The 16,036-nt window shown below is 40.0% G+C and overlaps 3 protein-coding genes across 3 annotated transcripts in view; 1 reads left to right on the top strand and 2 right to left on the bottom strand.

Moving 5' to 3' along the window:
* Window positions 1–5,005, bottom strand: part of LOC108679779 (protein male abnormal 3-like) — a 38,721-nt gene extending 33,716 nt beyond the window's left edge. Inside the window, exon 1 of the mRNA XM_018168507.2 lies at window positions 4,688–5,005. The gene's annotated coding sequence lies outside the window, so the exon portion shown is untranslated. The remainder of the gene's footprint in view (window positions 1–4,687) is intronic.
* Window positions 4,553–6,712, bottom strand: LOC125179544. The gene is made up of 2 exons (XM_047885615.1): window positions 5,410–6,712; window positions 4,553–4,618 (listed from the first exon to the last, which is right to left on the bottom strand). Exons 1-2 carry the CDS (start codon window positions 6,610–6,612, stop codon window positions 4,553–4,555), a joined length of 1,269 nt encoding a protein of 422 aa, XP_047741571.1. The 5' UTR covers window positions 6,613–6,712.
* A 666-nt stretch (window positions 6,713–7,378) lies between these two features.
* Window positions 7,379–9,014, top strand: LOC125179543. The gene is made up of 5 exons (XM_047885614.1): window positions 7,379–7,586; window positions 7,958–8,071; window positions 8,268–8,384; window positions 8,681–8,762; window positions 8,930–9,014. Exons 2-5 carry the CDS (start codon window positions 7,984–7,986, stop codon window positions 9,012–9,014), a joined length of 372 nt encoding a protein of 123 aa, XP_047741570.1. The 5' UTR covers window positions 7,379–7,586; window positions 7,958–7,983.
* Window positions 9,015–16,036: the final 7,022 nt, after the last annotated feature.

Genomic DNA, 16,036 nt, shown 5'->3' with positions numbered 1-16,036 from the left:
TCATTCATGAGGTCGGTGAATGAGACCTAAAACAAGCAGCGTGATATTTAAGCAAGCACACGTAGTATCCTCTCATCTCTTCCACTTGAGCTTGATCTCGTCGTGAGGATATCGTTTTTATTCGACGCTGTGCCGGGATAAATCCCAGCATTAGCTTTAGTTATAATATTTTTATTATCCGCGTACACAGACATCGCGTTCCAGGTTACTTGAAATTTGGCGGTTGAGAAGCATCGATGGCGTCCCTTGCTACGGGGCAAACAAATCAATGAGACGCGCAGGAACAGCAAAATATCGTGAGTAAATTAAGCGTGACTTATTATTTGTTCGTGTTTTAAAAATGTTCTCATAGCAAATTGTTTGTAATGTGATTCAGCGAACTTGTTTCTTACAAACAGTAAATTGGTAGAATCTTTTAGTGGCGAGTATAGCTCTAACTTAATTGTCCTATATTCAGTATTACGACTCATCATATGTGACATGTATTCTATAAGAATTCTGGTGTTAAGTTATCTCATGATAACATGAATACCGTTAGTCAATTTCTAATAACTATGCATAATTTTGATGTCTAAATTCTACCTGATTTATCAGTGATGTGAGCAGAGATGTTTCAAATATTATCAAATATTATCTTCATGTAATAAGACTACTTTTGCCTAGGTAGAAATCGGAATAAATTCTTCAAGTGCCTTAACTTGCTCAGTCGTTGCCGGCTGACGTTCAGAGGAATTACCCTAATGACTAATATAAATATTGCTTTCTGAAGCAACTCTGTTTTGCAGAGGACGTCATGTGAAGATGCACTCACAATAAGAAGTAGAATAACGAAGTCCGATTTTTATTGACCCATCCGCGAGTGTCTGCATGGGCTAGACGCTCGTGACAGACGCTGTCTACTTAATTTTTTATCATCAAAGAAATGATCATTTCCGGGTCGTGGGGATTCCTGCGGCGCTACAAGATCGAACAAGCAATGCCCACAGCCTCAATCTTGCATAGTAAAGCTGCGTTCTAAATCCGCGTTCTATTTTCTATCGCTGCAAGAAAACTCGCTATGACTTTGTAATTTTCGTTAGAAGCCAGGAAAGCATTATTTTTACGGTAGTTTAATCACACATGATTCTTATGGCTTTTGCATGAATATTCTTCACAATTTTGTATCACTTCTGAGAAGTTCAAAAAACATGCAATCAAGCTATGTTGATATTTGCATTTTTAATAAACACACACAAACGTATTGCATGCAAATTTAATCTGTTCTTGGTTGAAATTCTATCAGTGGAAAGACGCCAAAGATTGCATGTTCTGAACGAAAGGCATGAACTCTCATTCAATTAGAATCAAGAAAAAAACCATTTGCATGTAGTTAAAAAAGCAAGCACGCGCGCTCGATCTTAACTCTATATATAAAAACCCATTACTGAGGTTTCAACAATTTGACTTCATCATCAAGAGAACTTGATAAGCAACAACAAATCAATACTAGGTTTTGGCTCAAGCATTTCGATCAGATGAGTAAAGTAGCAACAAAAGATTAACATGTACAACGTCTTCAACGATGATGTTTTACAACATTATCTGTGTTGTTGTTGCGATTGATTGCAATAACTGGAAACATTTCTTGCGGGGTAATAACAGTGAATTGAACTGTAATTCAATACAGAAGCGAAGCTAGAACTCCATTTTTATTTCAAAATAATAATTAGGGTGGTTTAATCTGTTGATTCGACTTGTACCACTCACATAATTAATTCAATAAAATTCTACATCTGACGGTAGCGATAACTTTATAAACTAGAAGTCATGCCAAACATCACGAATAGAACAAGATTATAATCACTTAAAAAAATAATCAGTAAATTAAATCACATAATAAATTACTTACAATTGAGTACTTAGTCTAATAAGAGTTTCTCGCGCAATGAACATAAACACTAAGTCTGAACGAGGTTAATTACGGCCGTGTTCAGAGGTGAAGTTCACTTTCGAATAGGTACTAATTTTTTTTTTTTATAATTTCTGAAACACTTTAATCGCTACTAATTTCCACTAGAAAAATCTGGGCTTCACAATTAACGCTTTTATTACCCGCATTGAAACATATATCAAAAATCTAAGAAATGAGAGTTTGTAAATTGAAGATTGCATTGTATTTATTTTATGTTACAAACAAGGCCATGAACTTTGAGCTAAACATCTTGGCGTTGGCAAGCACAGAACCATGAGAGCGAGAAGCAGAACTCACACTTTATATACGCATGCAGCGTCGGACAGTCACCAGCCATTTCTGACGCAGCTATTGCACACTTCATCTGTTTGCTTATTTCCTTTTGAATAAAATTAACAGAAAATGTCCTTTGAATTAAGCTTAAGTAGATACGTGGATACCAAGTTAATTATCCCTATCTCATGGTTGATATAGACATCCTGGGGGAGGAGGGAAGAACTCGAGAAGTCGACAAAGGTTTTGAATGGATTAAGGTAAGGATTTGATATCCTCTAAACATCAGTAAACTGCTATTAAGGTAAGGACTTGATATACTCTAAACATCAGTAAACTGCTATTAAGGTAGGGACTTGATATACTCTAAACATCAGTAAACTGCTATTAAGGTAAGGACTTGATATCCTCTAAACATCAGTAAACTGCTATTAAGGTAGGGACTTGATATCCTCTAAACATCAGTAAACTGCTATTAAGGTAAGGACTTGATATCCTCTATACATCAGTAAACTGCTATTAAGGTAGGGACTTGATATACTCTAAACATCAGTAAACTGCTATTAAGGTAAGGACTTGATATCCTCTATACATCGGTAAACTGCTATTAAGGTAAGGACTTGATATACTCTGTACATTGTAAACTTCTATTCATTTCTAGTTAGTTAATATTAGTAAAAGCTGTCATTTCATCTCAATAAATTTCTTCAATCATTAGTTAGGATACAACGATTTCGGTTTAAACATTTCCATGTTTTCGTCATCAAAAATCCTAATAAAGTTTCACTATTTTCTACATATTTTTATATGTACAGTATATGTATCGAGCAGACGATGCACATCTCTTAAAGAGGTGCACGGGTATGAAATTTTGAATTCAGATTTCCTTCAATTTTAGTACATGCATAAAATTATAAACTTTCGTATTAAAAAATCTACAAATTATTACTATAAGTTCCAATAATTATGTTAATGAAGCATTACTTACAGAATCACAGCTATGAATTATGATTAAATAACGAAAAATTTATTCAAACATTTGAAATAGAAAAATTCAACTTGATATCTCATTTTTCTCCAGTAGGTAACCTGAATATACATAAGTAACAGCTACAAAAGTTCCATCGTTGCTACGCTGCCTTTGTTTGCTGACAGGTCACAACAGGATTCTATTCCTTTTTCTTCTTCTTCTTCTTCTACAAATTAAAAAATATTAATGAACGCATCAAGAGACGCACAATGTTCTCGCCTTTAATGGGCTGTAACCCAGGAGTCTTATTTATTCAGTCTCGAAGATAGTATATACAAGGACAAAGATAGGGACGACATGAACATTTCTGGTGCTTGCAGTCGCGTAGGATAGAGCAGTCATAACTGTGTCTTGAGGTGTAAAGAGCGAAGGTCATATCTAGTGTAGCGGTCTCGTTCAGGATTTTGGATTAATGTAATAAAATATTTAAAAATTCTGAATTAAATTTAAATTGTAAAAATAAGATTTTTTTATCTATGAACGTCACCTCGATGAATACAACAGTAGTTAGCTTCATTCCAACTTTTAATATTTCTATTTATTTCACCGGAACCTCTTATTATAGAGTAATTACCTAAAGGTAGCCACAGTAATTGCGTAGTAATTACTCTGTTAAATAGCTGAAGTGATTTATAATGATAATAATCTTTTTCTATGTACTTATATTTGTGTAACTTGAAACTTTCTGTTATTCATACAGGGTTCTCTACAAAGACCAAAATAAAGCGTGTTTGTTTTCCTCGAAGTCAACATGAGACGCTTTACTAGCTTCATATGCTCGGATGTAAGCATAATCAATACCCTCCAGCAATGACCAAGAAGATAGGGCAGAGGAGCCACCAAACACGTGATCTGCTTGCAGGAACGGTCAAGATTCATTCTGATGGAGAGCAAACGAAATCTTGCACCTTTCCACGAGGTATATATCTTGCCCTACATCGATGTGGTGCCAGACGCGCGACATTACGTTAGTAACGTTACAATGCAATTACCTTCTAATCAATTTTTAAGCTGCAAAATCCTTAAAATATTTGGGCTTAAAGTCGCACATTTTGCTTACGTTATCAACATTTTGAGGAAGGTTAATGTGATGCGAGCATGCCTCAAAGCACATTAAACAGAGGTATGAACGTATGTCAAGGGCTTGTTCAAACGAATGTTCAAGTTTGCAGACGATAGTTAATATTACATAAATGCCATGGGAGCTGCTTACAGTCAGGCACAGGTAAAGACTAAAACCCGGACCCGTACCGGTCCACCGGACCCGGACCAAATTAAGTGACTAAAACCCACCGCGCCTAGTGCCAGGGCTCAGTGCTTGATGCCACGGCCTGCAGAATTACGAGTGGCCCCAACGTCCAGCGCTGGCAAGACAGTACGAATTATCGTACTAAAATCTATGGTACATGTATGACATAATAGTATATACTCACCAGTTTACACGTTGGAAATTGCTGGATCTTGGATTGTATACTCGTTGACGTATGCGATATTATTAAACAAGATGAAATTCTATTAAATTGCAAATTTTCAGAGATACCTTGTTGCTAAGAGTTAAAGGATCTTGTGTTTTTAGGTAAACTTGCTTCGGGCCTAAAAATAGTTGCCTAAAAATGCACAATACAAAATTAAACAAGTGTTTAATCAACAATGAACACAAGTCAATCCAGAAACGAGCTCAGAAATCTATACTTTCTCTGCAAGGAGGACTAGCTAGAGCAACAGAGGCGCACAACCCTTCAGGCGACAGCTAGAAGACAACTGGCATCGAAGCAGCTTATTCCACACGAATTTTTCCCCTTTTTTGAGAAGCTTGTGCATCGGATGCAACATAGTTGACAAATTGGGCAAAAATGAACCATAATAATTTACCATACCAAGAAACGACTTTAATTCAGTGACATTTTTGGGAACAGGCGCACGCTTAACAGCTTCCACTTTCTTTGCTGACGTGTGGATTCCTTTTTAGGAACGCAAACTATAGGGGTTGCCCATTCACTGTGATCCACTCTATAAATAACCCCATCTTTAAGCATGTCATCCAGCTGCTTATCAACAGCCGCTCTCATAGCGTAAGGCACAGGTCTGGATTTTAGAAATTTGGGCTGAGCATCGGGCAACAATGGAACATTAACCTTAACATTCTTAACTTTACCAAGGCTACCATCAAACACAGAGGCATAGTTAGAATGTCATCCAAAGAATTGATTCTATATACCGCAGTCCAGTCTAACTTTAATTGCTTAAGCCAATCGCGACCAAGCAAAGTTGGACCGTCGCCGCGAACCACAAAAATATTCAATTTTAACCTCTTCCCAGCATGAACCACATCCATAGCAACCTTACCAAGTACTTCCAAAACGCTGTTTGAATACGTCGATAGTAAGCACTGTGCAGGCTTAAGTGGCTCCTTGAAGAGTTTGTTATACTTCTTGCTGGATATGATGCTGACTCCTGCGCCGGTATCAACCTGCATTTCCACTTGCTTGCCGTTCAGTTGCACGTTGACGACGTATGGTGAGCACCCCACACTGTTAATGTGGTACAGCTCCATGTGCGAAGATTCTTCCTTTGCATCTACTGCCTGGACCTTGTTCCGGCAGGCCTTACCTAGGTGCCCAGTCTTGCCACACGAATTACATTTATAATTCTTGAATCGGCATGTTGCAGCGTTGTGGTTTCGTCCATTGCACCGAAAACATGGCTTCGGTTGCTTCGATTCCGGGTCGCTAGGCCCGCGTTTCCGAGTCACATTACGATTGTTTGCCTTAGTTATCTTGCTTGAAGACACTGCATTAATGGCGTCGCTTCCAGTACTTTTTACCACATTCAGTCCTTGCATTTCATCGGACGTTTTCACTGTTAATTCGAAAGCAAGGGCAAATTCAACTGCTGTCTTGAAAGTTACGTCGGATTTTTTCAACAATTCTCGTTGAAGCGTTGCCTCTTTGAGACCTTCAATTAACTTGTCTCTAAGCGATTCTTCTAGAAAAGTCCCGTAGTCACATGTACTGGCACACTTCTTAAGCTGAGCAACATACGCTGAGACCGTTTGATCAGGCAATTGCTTGCATCTATGAAATTTGAAACGTTCTGCAATTTTGTTACGTTTAGGCGCGTACTGTTCCAACAGCCTAGCTGCCAATACGTCAAATGACTGTTCACCGGGATCTTCTGGATGAAGCAAATCACGAAGAACTGAGTAGGTCCTCCCTCCAACTAGTGTCAAAAACACGGAAGCTTTTTTAGCCTCTGACACCGTATTCGCAGTGAAGAACAACTTCATGCGTGCTATATACACTTCAAATTCGTCCTTTTCGGGATCGAATTCTGCCATAGTCCCAATATAAGGTGCCATTGTGCCGTTTTATCTTCTCCAGTCGAATTACTCGTCGCCAGTGTAATGTATGAAGTTACGCGCGTGAAAGGTGGGAAGAACACGGCAGCACGGAACAGGCTTTATTGGGACCAACATATTGAACATGAAACAGGAACGAAGGCGTACGGAGCACGACTTCTAAAACGTGCTTCTTCTTAGCGGCTAGTTATTAAGAATACAGGAAACGTTATATGCTACAGAGCTGAGTGAGCTCGCAGCCCGACAGCCATAACATAACATAGTGATGTCGGCGCTGAAATGTAGGCCTGATGTGGCCTGTCGCCGATTCATTTGACCGGATCTTTTCATGACTGACGATAGTTTGAAGGGAGACTCGATCTCCTCCTAGACCATGAGTATACTTGTATACTTCAATGAGGTCCCCAAATGCACCCGGTCTTCCCTCTCAGCTTCCACAACCGCCATGGACCAATCAGGAGCCAGGCCGCCATCTGGTGAAAAAAAACACACATAAATTTTTCATCAAAATTCAACAACTAATACCGATTCGTCTTTAGGCACAACCTGCAAGTATTTTAGGGAATTTTGGCCCGTTTACTGTCTGTTTCTTGCATTTTTCCATACTCTGCTTGGCCTCGACTAAACAACAGGAGGAAATAACGTGATAGCTGCATGTGGCGCAGAAGAGAAGACGTAGAAATATGCACAGAGCGTCAAATCAAATCAACTTCCTTCGTATAAAATCTAATTATTCATCCTAAATTATCGTTCCAAATTTAAGAAATTTCTAGGGGTTTACTTTGCCAGTGGGCCAAGAAATTGTGTCAAGCAATGGAGTATTGTGCCAAGAGAATGGATTTTAGAAGGAGGTAAAAAGCCATACTGTTACTGGCCATCTGATGGTGACGTGGAATGGTTAGCGAGGACCTGCACATCTCCAAATCCTGCTACATGGCCGAAATTCATCATATCAAGGATTGCCGAAGAGTCGGGTGTGTCACAAATTAATGAACATTTTCTCACATATTTATTTCATACAAATATAATTTTTTTCTTTGTGATTTGAGTTTAGTATGAGGTGTTTCTATGTATAAAAGAATTTTTATTAGTCAGTGCTTCTCTCTGAATATTCACTTTNAAATTAATGAAGATTTTCTCACATATTTATTTCATACAAATATAATTTTTTTCTTTGTGATTTGAGTTTAGTATGAGGTGTTTCTATGTATAAAAGAATTTTTATTAGTCAGTGCTTCTCTGTGAATATTCACTTTCAGATTTGATTACCAATAAAATTGAGTGTGATGTTTTTCGCTACTGCCTCTATATGAATAAATTGAATATGAAATGATTATCATTCCAGATGATTTTGCACGGTGTGAGCGAAAAATGGTGATGGGGGATATTTCACACACTGACATCAGTGCCTCGGAGTCTGAAAAGAAGAAAGGTTTAACAGGATCAACGCATTTTTCGGGTATGAATATTTTAGGCAGAAACCAGAATTTGTTCACGAATAAATATATGAAACTGATATAACAGGGATCAATTACTTTTTGCCAGAAACCCATAAATGATGTTGTGGTAAGTAATCCATTGATTCATCAAATTTTTCCAATGTTGGACCAATCACATATTTGTGGTAGTAACAACTATTAAAACTTTTTCATCAGGAAGTGGAGTAAGTCAGCTTGTCCAAGAACAACACACGTTCCAAGTAACAAATCGCAGTCAAGTGCCAGGTGTTAACAGGGTTGAGTCATCATCAGATGAATCGGATCATATTGAAGGCAAGATTTGGGTTTTAGACTTACCTGAAGACAGATGTCCAATCATCCTATGTTTGCTTGTGTGTGGTACGAGTGTTCAGCACGATAACTGTTGTGTTGGTTGCTTTTGAATGGAGAGCAGGGCGTATACCTGCAAAGCTTGTTGTCTAACAGGGGTTAGGTCTGGACTCAACATTCGAGTACCTATTTTAAATCATCGAATAGCTGCTACATTTTTTGTGAGTTTATTAGAAATAACGAGCGTTTCTTGCGAAGAGGTTTCAATTTTCGTTGTGTATAACATGAACCTGTTCTAGGCGATCGACTCTCCGACCTTGCAAGACCCCTCACCAGCAGGACTGGTCTGTTAGCAAGGAAGATTGAGAACCCTTCCAATAGGTTTGTGAATATACATAATTTAAAAATGTGAATCGATGACATTAGACCAAATTCAATACCCTTCAAAGCATTACCAAAGTTTGAGTGTTCTTAAAAAGTTTTTTGGATGGGAATGTTCAGTTATTGAATGTTTCCAAAAGTACAAAACTAAAACCCTAATTCTACAGTTCGTGCACCTGCTGCCCAGACCACAAGCAAGACATATTTGCCTCGCACCCACCCCTGGTGGAGAACCCCAATTGGACCGGCTGAAGTGCTTCCCCTATTAACGGAGACAATGGCCATGCTCCAACCTTGGTAGCCAAGCGACGCAAGGTGTTCCCAACCGCTACGGGGCGAATACCCCCGTCTTTTTTCCGTAGGGCGCAAAGAGTGGCTCCATAGAACACCGGTCTTGCAAACTCAGGAACCCGCCCTCCAATCACCAGGTTGGCGAACCCGGTAAGGGAGGCCAGTAGCCTCGCGCCCGCCTCACCCGCCTTCCGCGAAATCAGGGCCACCAGATGACCCGGTCGGAGCCCGTCCGGGCCACCTGCCGGACCCGGCCTGAAGGAAGCGATGGCTTTCCTCACATCCCCTTCCCCTACGATAGAAGGAGGTGGGTAGTCCTCTCCTGCAGGTTCAGGGAGAGATAGGTCCTCAGGTGCCGGAGGATGCTTCTGCCGGAGCACTTCTCGGGTTCTATCGTCCCTCGTGGCAATATCATCCGATGATGCCAGCATACGCACAGCCCCCCTTATGTCACCATCGTCCAGCCTGCTGGCCACTCGCCTTCCGAGCTCTTGACTTCCGTTTCCCGACTCCCGCCTCACTCTTTCTTCCGGAGCCACCAGATGGTCAGATTCAATAAATGCTCGAATCTGCCTCTTGACTACTGTGGTTAGTGAGTGAGACGAACCGCTGCTCTCCGGCTGCCGCAGCACGATCCACCCAAATGACAGCAATCTACCCCACGCTAATGGAGTACTGTTTTCACTTAACGCCGCCTCCAGCAGTTTCTGCAGAGCATCCGCTGCGCAAACCACAGCTCCCCGGGGCACCCTTTTCAGTGCTCTACCATTGGCACAACACCGAGAAACATACCCCAGGAAGTCGAAATCTCTCAATTCATGCTGAAAACAACTATTCTTCTACCAAAGAATATGCTGCATTCCTGGTCTCGATTTTCAGTTTTACGAGGTATCGTGTTTACAGTTTCTAGTGTTAGATTGTTGAAGAAGCAAAGGAATTTGAAAATTGTTGTAGTGTCTTTGTGCCAGGAATGATCACGTATCAAATTCAGGCTGCTTGTATTTTGATCATTGACAAATGTGCGAGAGCGAGTAAAATAGCGTACAAGTTATGCAATTTTGAAGGCACGAGTGAACTGAATTTTTTGGCGAGTAAATTTTGCTGACCAGGAAAGAAGTATTCTCTGATCACCTTTATTTTTACTATTGGTTGTGAAGAATCAAAGGAATTTAAATATCATCGTAGTGTTTTTGTGCCAGGAACGACCAAGTATTTAATTTGTGTTTCTTGAACTTGAGTTTATAAACGAATTAATTGTGTGATTGTGAGGGAAATAGCTTATAAGTTGCTGCGGTTTTGATTCATGAAATGGACTTTATTTTTATAACTATTGGGCTGATCATGGCAGGAAATATTTTTTCTGTTTATTTATATAATTATTTTACCTGATGAAAGTTTGATGCAGAGGCGTTACTCGTCATGTGTTGGAGAGTGGATTAATATTGAGTTGCAGTCAATGCGAAGGTTTCCATTAGAAATTGGTACCCCTACCTAGTCAATGGTTTATTGTTAATTGTGTGATACACTATCATGTAGTACTAGCCCTCATCACTGCGTCTGTTACATCACTGTACTAGCCCTCATCACTGCGTCTGTTACATCACTGTACTAGCCCTCATCACTGCGTCTGTTACATGACTGTACTAGCCCTCATCCCTGCGTCTGTTACATCACTGTACTAGCCCTCATCACTGCGTCTGTTACATGACTGTACTAGCCCTCATCCCTGCGTCTGTTACAACACTGTACTAGCCCTCATCACTGCGTCTTTGACCAGAGTTGTCTTGTATGATCATTTATTTTTGGCGGTCGAAATAAAGGCATTGACAAGAAGCATAGTATGCATTGAACGCCCCTCCCTAATTCCTCCCACTCGGGAGGAAGGGGGGGGGGCGATTTTTTTTATCCTTTTGGCAGACTCGGCCAGAGCTCTCGCGGAACCTGTAGCGAGCTCATTACGTACCGCCCAGTGGCCGCCAGAGTAGGGAGCAGACTCTCGTAGCTGTCTGACTAGGGAACGAAAAGGAGAACCAAAAGCGGACATAGAGACGCTGATTTACGCGCGCCCCGAGTCCTGGGCGGTACCTATTTCAGAGTCGGACCCGCATCTGAATTTTGTTTGGGAGGAGACCTGCAGCGACTCGTATGCATAACTCGCAGTGTCAATAATCATTTCTTGTCAATGTCGTAATTAATTTTATTAAACGTTGAAACTCGGCAATCATAAATCTCTGTAACTACATGTAACTTAATTACCTTGAACGCGATTGCTTATTTCGCATTTCACTATTAAATAATTAAAAAATATTCGGTCATTAAGTCTTGTCAATTCTCGTGCACGAATAACACTCGCGTAATGTATGACTAATTAAAATTCAGTAAACGAGGAAATTATTTCTATTTTTAAATTGTACAATCAAATATTGTGAATTCTTCTAGACCGCGCCAGCGGGTAAACATTAGCCAATCGCTAAGCGTCATTTTCTGGACGACGTCGTGGGGTGAACATCTGCTAAGGGGTAAGATGCTAAGTTCTTAACTAGAATTAAATTGTTTTAATGCAATAAAATATTTCAGTGTAACTGTGATAACTGTATCACCAAGGGTATTTCCCTAATTCTTTTGATCTCGTTATTCCATTGTGTTCATGTCTTGTTTATTCTAACAACCTTCCAACACGGACAGGTGTTGGTCGGCGTCTTAGTTCTTCAACTCCAATAAACTATCTGAGCTTCACAGTCTTTACTCCAACCCCCACGATACGTGCTCAAATAACTTTAAGGAAGAGGAACGGCTGCTGTGAAATCTGAAGGAGTAGAAGAAAAAACCAACCCTCTTCTTCAGACAATCGCAAAATATAACTTACTCTGGAGTACGTATGTAAAAAATAATTCAAAATAAACGAAGACTTGTGAGCTATAATTATTTTTCGAATGAAACATCAGTAGTTGAAATACAAGCCAATAATAAAAACATATATATTTTATGTTAAAGACGAAATGTGTTCAAAGTTCAAAGTGGAGAAATTTTCTGTGCAACATCGACTCGTGTCTACATTAGTCATACCTAGAATTACGCCACGTCATCAGTATCCATGGACCTTCGTCGGCGCACTAAACTTCTCAATTGTGCACCTCCTACTGCACCTCCTCGCGTAAAATATATTTTTGGAGGGCGAAAGGCCCATAGAACTTGAGGGAGAATGTTGAGAGTGTATAACACGGGTGGTTACTGTGCCGGTCGCTGCTCAGCCAACTGCTTTTATGCCAGCAAATTGTTAATTCGTTGAAATCTGCGCGCATGCGACAACCTCTTGAGAAGAATAGAGTAAAGGCAGGTAAATGACCGTTCCGTGAGTAGGTTAAATCGGTCTTCCTTCAATAAACATTTTATAATTTCATTCCTATAAATGGAATTATCAAATAGAAATTATTCGGCAACGCCAGGCTAACCTGCTATATTATAGTTAGTAATAAAATGCATTCTCTTGCCACCGATCGATCGCGTATATAATAAATACTGAGAAAATGAAGAGAGTGTGTATTCTTAACAAGGTTCATTGAATTAATAACACAAAAAAATTAGGTCTATTAAATTTTTTTAATAATTACGATTCAATCTAAAAAATACATTGCCTTATACCAACTTGCATATACTAAGATGCTTATTCTTAAGAAGGTCCAAAAGTCTCCTACATATATACCAATGTTACTGAAAACGTGGAAACTCCTAATAAGTTCCAGACATAAGTAATATGTATGAAAGCTATCGTAGAAGTTTACATGAACGAAATACACGAACTCTGAATTTTTTGTATGCGTGCTGGGGTTTATGCATTAGTTTATGATGAACCTAATGGCTTCAAGAAGCACTTGTGTAGCTGTCATTTAATCCCGACTGCCTCCTCCCAACCGTAAAACAAGGCGGCAGATCTGTGATGATCGGGAGAATGATTACAATCTGAGAAGTGAATGTCAGTGAAATAAGGACATGAGGGCATGAATGACTTTCAAGGACTCGACATTCGAGGGCACGACATTCGTGGGCCCGACATTCGAGGCACGGATAACTTTATAGATATGAATCCCAACACGAAAATTAAATTGTGTAAAAAGCAACTCTTACGTGAGGTAGCTCAACATCAGCTTAATGTCAGTTTTCGTGCACCGCTGCCACTACATGTTATGTTTCATATCGTAATACCAATTTAAAACTGGTCGATATTACAATACTGAGCCTGAAAGACGGTTAGGAGTACCTGCTTGAGTTCTGGATGTGCCAACTCTGGACAGTTTCTGTAACCGTACAGCATGAGGCCCCATCATCTTGTACATACATACAGCGGTTTCAGCGTTTATTAGGCCGTAGGCCTGCCGCCGATTCTTAACATCACAGAACATTCACAGCTTGTTGCGGTCTCGAACTCGCAACTCACTGCTCCAGTTCTGTTTTGCTTAACCGCCCGGCCTATTAACCGATTCTGACTAGAAATTGTCGCAGGTAGTTGGGATCAAACCCGCAACTCTCTGCTCCAATCCTGGTACTTTGAACTTTAACCACTGGGCCACCCTGTAGGGTACCATGTACTTGGTCACCATTAATTAAATATAATTAATTGTGACACGGGTTTTGGCCAATAATTATGATGACATGGACAACGTCACTATAAACTATTCTCACAATGTGCCCTCAGTGGCCAGTGGCCCCAAATTAAAGAACTATTAAACGTGCGCTTGTAACCTCCTGACATCATCTCTGACGTCACCGTCAGCTGGGTACCTCTCGTCTGACGTCACCGTCCGCTCGTCTGACGTCACCGTCAGCTGGGTACCATACGTCTGACGTCACCGTCAGCTGGGTACCTCACGCGTGACGTCACCGTCAGCTGGGTACCGCACGTCTGACGTCACCGTCAGCTGGTACCGCACGTCTGACGTCACCGTCAGCTGGTACCGCACGTCTGACGTCGACGATGAATGATAATAAATGAATATAAATGAATGAGAGGCTTGCATAGTGAAGAATAATAGCCTCGAGAACATTTTCTAAATTTAGACTTTCCGTTATTAGGTTTGTTAAATTTCGGGCCACATCGGTGAGATTAACATTGGGGAACTATTCAGTAAAGTCAAACAAAATTTTTATAAATTCCATAAATAAGGAACACAGGACACCATCGTAAAATATAATTTACTCTGAATTATGTATAAAATAATTCAAGATAAACGAAGATTTAGGAGTCAAAATTTATTTTGGAATGAAACATCAGTAGTTACAATAAATGTCGACAATAAAAGAAATATATTTCATGTTAGAGACGGAATGTGTTCAAAGTGGGACAATTTCCTGTGCATCATCGACATGTGTCTACATTAGTAATACTTAAAATAGCGCGATGTCATCAGTATCCATGGAGTTATGTCGGCGCATTTACGTTCAAGTAATTTTATCGCTATATAGGCTGTATTTAAAGTATTTTTGAAGGTTGAGAAGCATGTTAAACTTAGGTCAAGATATTAATAGACTGCAGCACTTCCATGTGCTACTGGGCAGTTCAGTAACCCAGTGGTTAATGTTTTGTGCCATGATTGACGCTGAGAGGCGCGGGTTCGATCCCAGCTCTGTGCGCCAGTTTCTGGTCAGAATCGGCGAGGAGGCCGGGCGGTTAAGCACAGCAGAATTGTAGCAGTGAGTTGCGCGTTCGAGACCGCAAGATGCTGTGAATGTTCTGCAATGTTAAGAATCGGCGACAGGCCTAAGGTCTAATAAACGCTGAAACCGCTATAATTATTATTATTACTGTCCCGTTCGAAGCTCAGCCAACTGCCTTTTATTGCCAGCAAATTGTTAATTCGTTTAAATCTGCGCGTATTCGACAACCAGTTGAGAGCAATAGAGGAGTAAAGGCAGGTAAATGAGAGTTTCATTCGCTATTTTCAATAGGTCTTCTTCGATAAATATTTTATTATTTATCACTATAATTTTATTATATATGGAGTGCGCCAACATATGTCCATATATTCTGATAACGTTGCGCAATTTTTTGTATGACTAATGTAGACACGAGTCGATGTTGCATAGAAAATTTCCCCACTTTGAACTTTGAACACATTTCATCTCTAAGATTAAATATATATACAGTATTTTTATTGTTTGCATTAATTTCAATTACTGATGTTTCATTTGAAAACTAATTATGGCTCTAATATCTTCGTTTATTTTGAATTATTTTATACATAATTCAGAGTAAATTATATTTTACGATGGTCTCCAGTGTTCCTTACTTATGGAATTTATGAAAATTGTTTCACTTCACTGAATTGTTCCCTAATGTTAATCACACCGATGGGCCCGAACATTAACAAAACTAATAACGGAAAGTCTAAATTTGAAAAATATTTTCGCTGTTAGTCATCACCATGCAAGCCTCTCATTCATTCTTATTCATTTATAAACATTCATCGTCGACGTCAGACGTGCGGTACCCAGCTGACGGTTACGTCAGAGATGATGTCAGGAGGTTACAAGCGCACGTTTGACATTTCTTTAATTTGAGGCCACAGGCCACAGAGGACGCATTAAGATGATAGTTTATGGTAACGTTGTCATGTCACCATAATTATGAGCCACCATCCATGTCACTATTAATTATAATTAATTAATGAGGGCCAAGTGGTACCTTACATGATGGCCCAGTGGCTACAGTTCAGAGCGCCAGGTTTGGAGCAGAGGGTTGCGGGTTTGATCCCAACTACCTGCAAAAATTTCTGGTCAGAATCGGCGAGGAGGCCGGGCGGTTAAGCACAGCAGAATTGTAGCAGTGAGTTGCGAGTTCGAGAACGCAACAAGCTGTGAATGTTCTGTGATGTTAAGAATCGGCGAGAGTCCTACGGCCTAATAAACGCTGATACCGCTGTATGTATGTATGTACAAGATGATGGGGCCTTATGCTGTACGGTTACAGAAATTGTCCAGAGTTGGCT

This window comes from Hyalella azteca, unplaced genomic scaffold (assembly GCF_000764305.2).
Source record: "Hyalella azteca isolate HAZT.00-mixed unplaced genomic scaffold, Hazt_2.0.2 contig2563, whole genome shotgun sequence".
NCBI classification, from domain to species: domain Eukaryota; kingdom Metazoa; phylum Arthropoda; class Malacostraca; order Amphipoda; family Hyalellidae; genus Hyalella; species Hyalella azteca.
The sequence above is the reverse complement of the archived record's forward strand: the minus strand, read 5'-3'. Positions and strand labels throughout refer to the sequence as shown.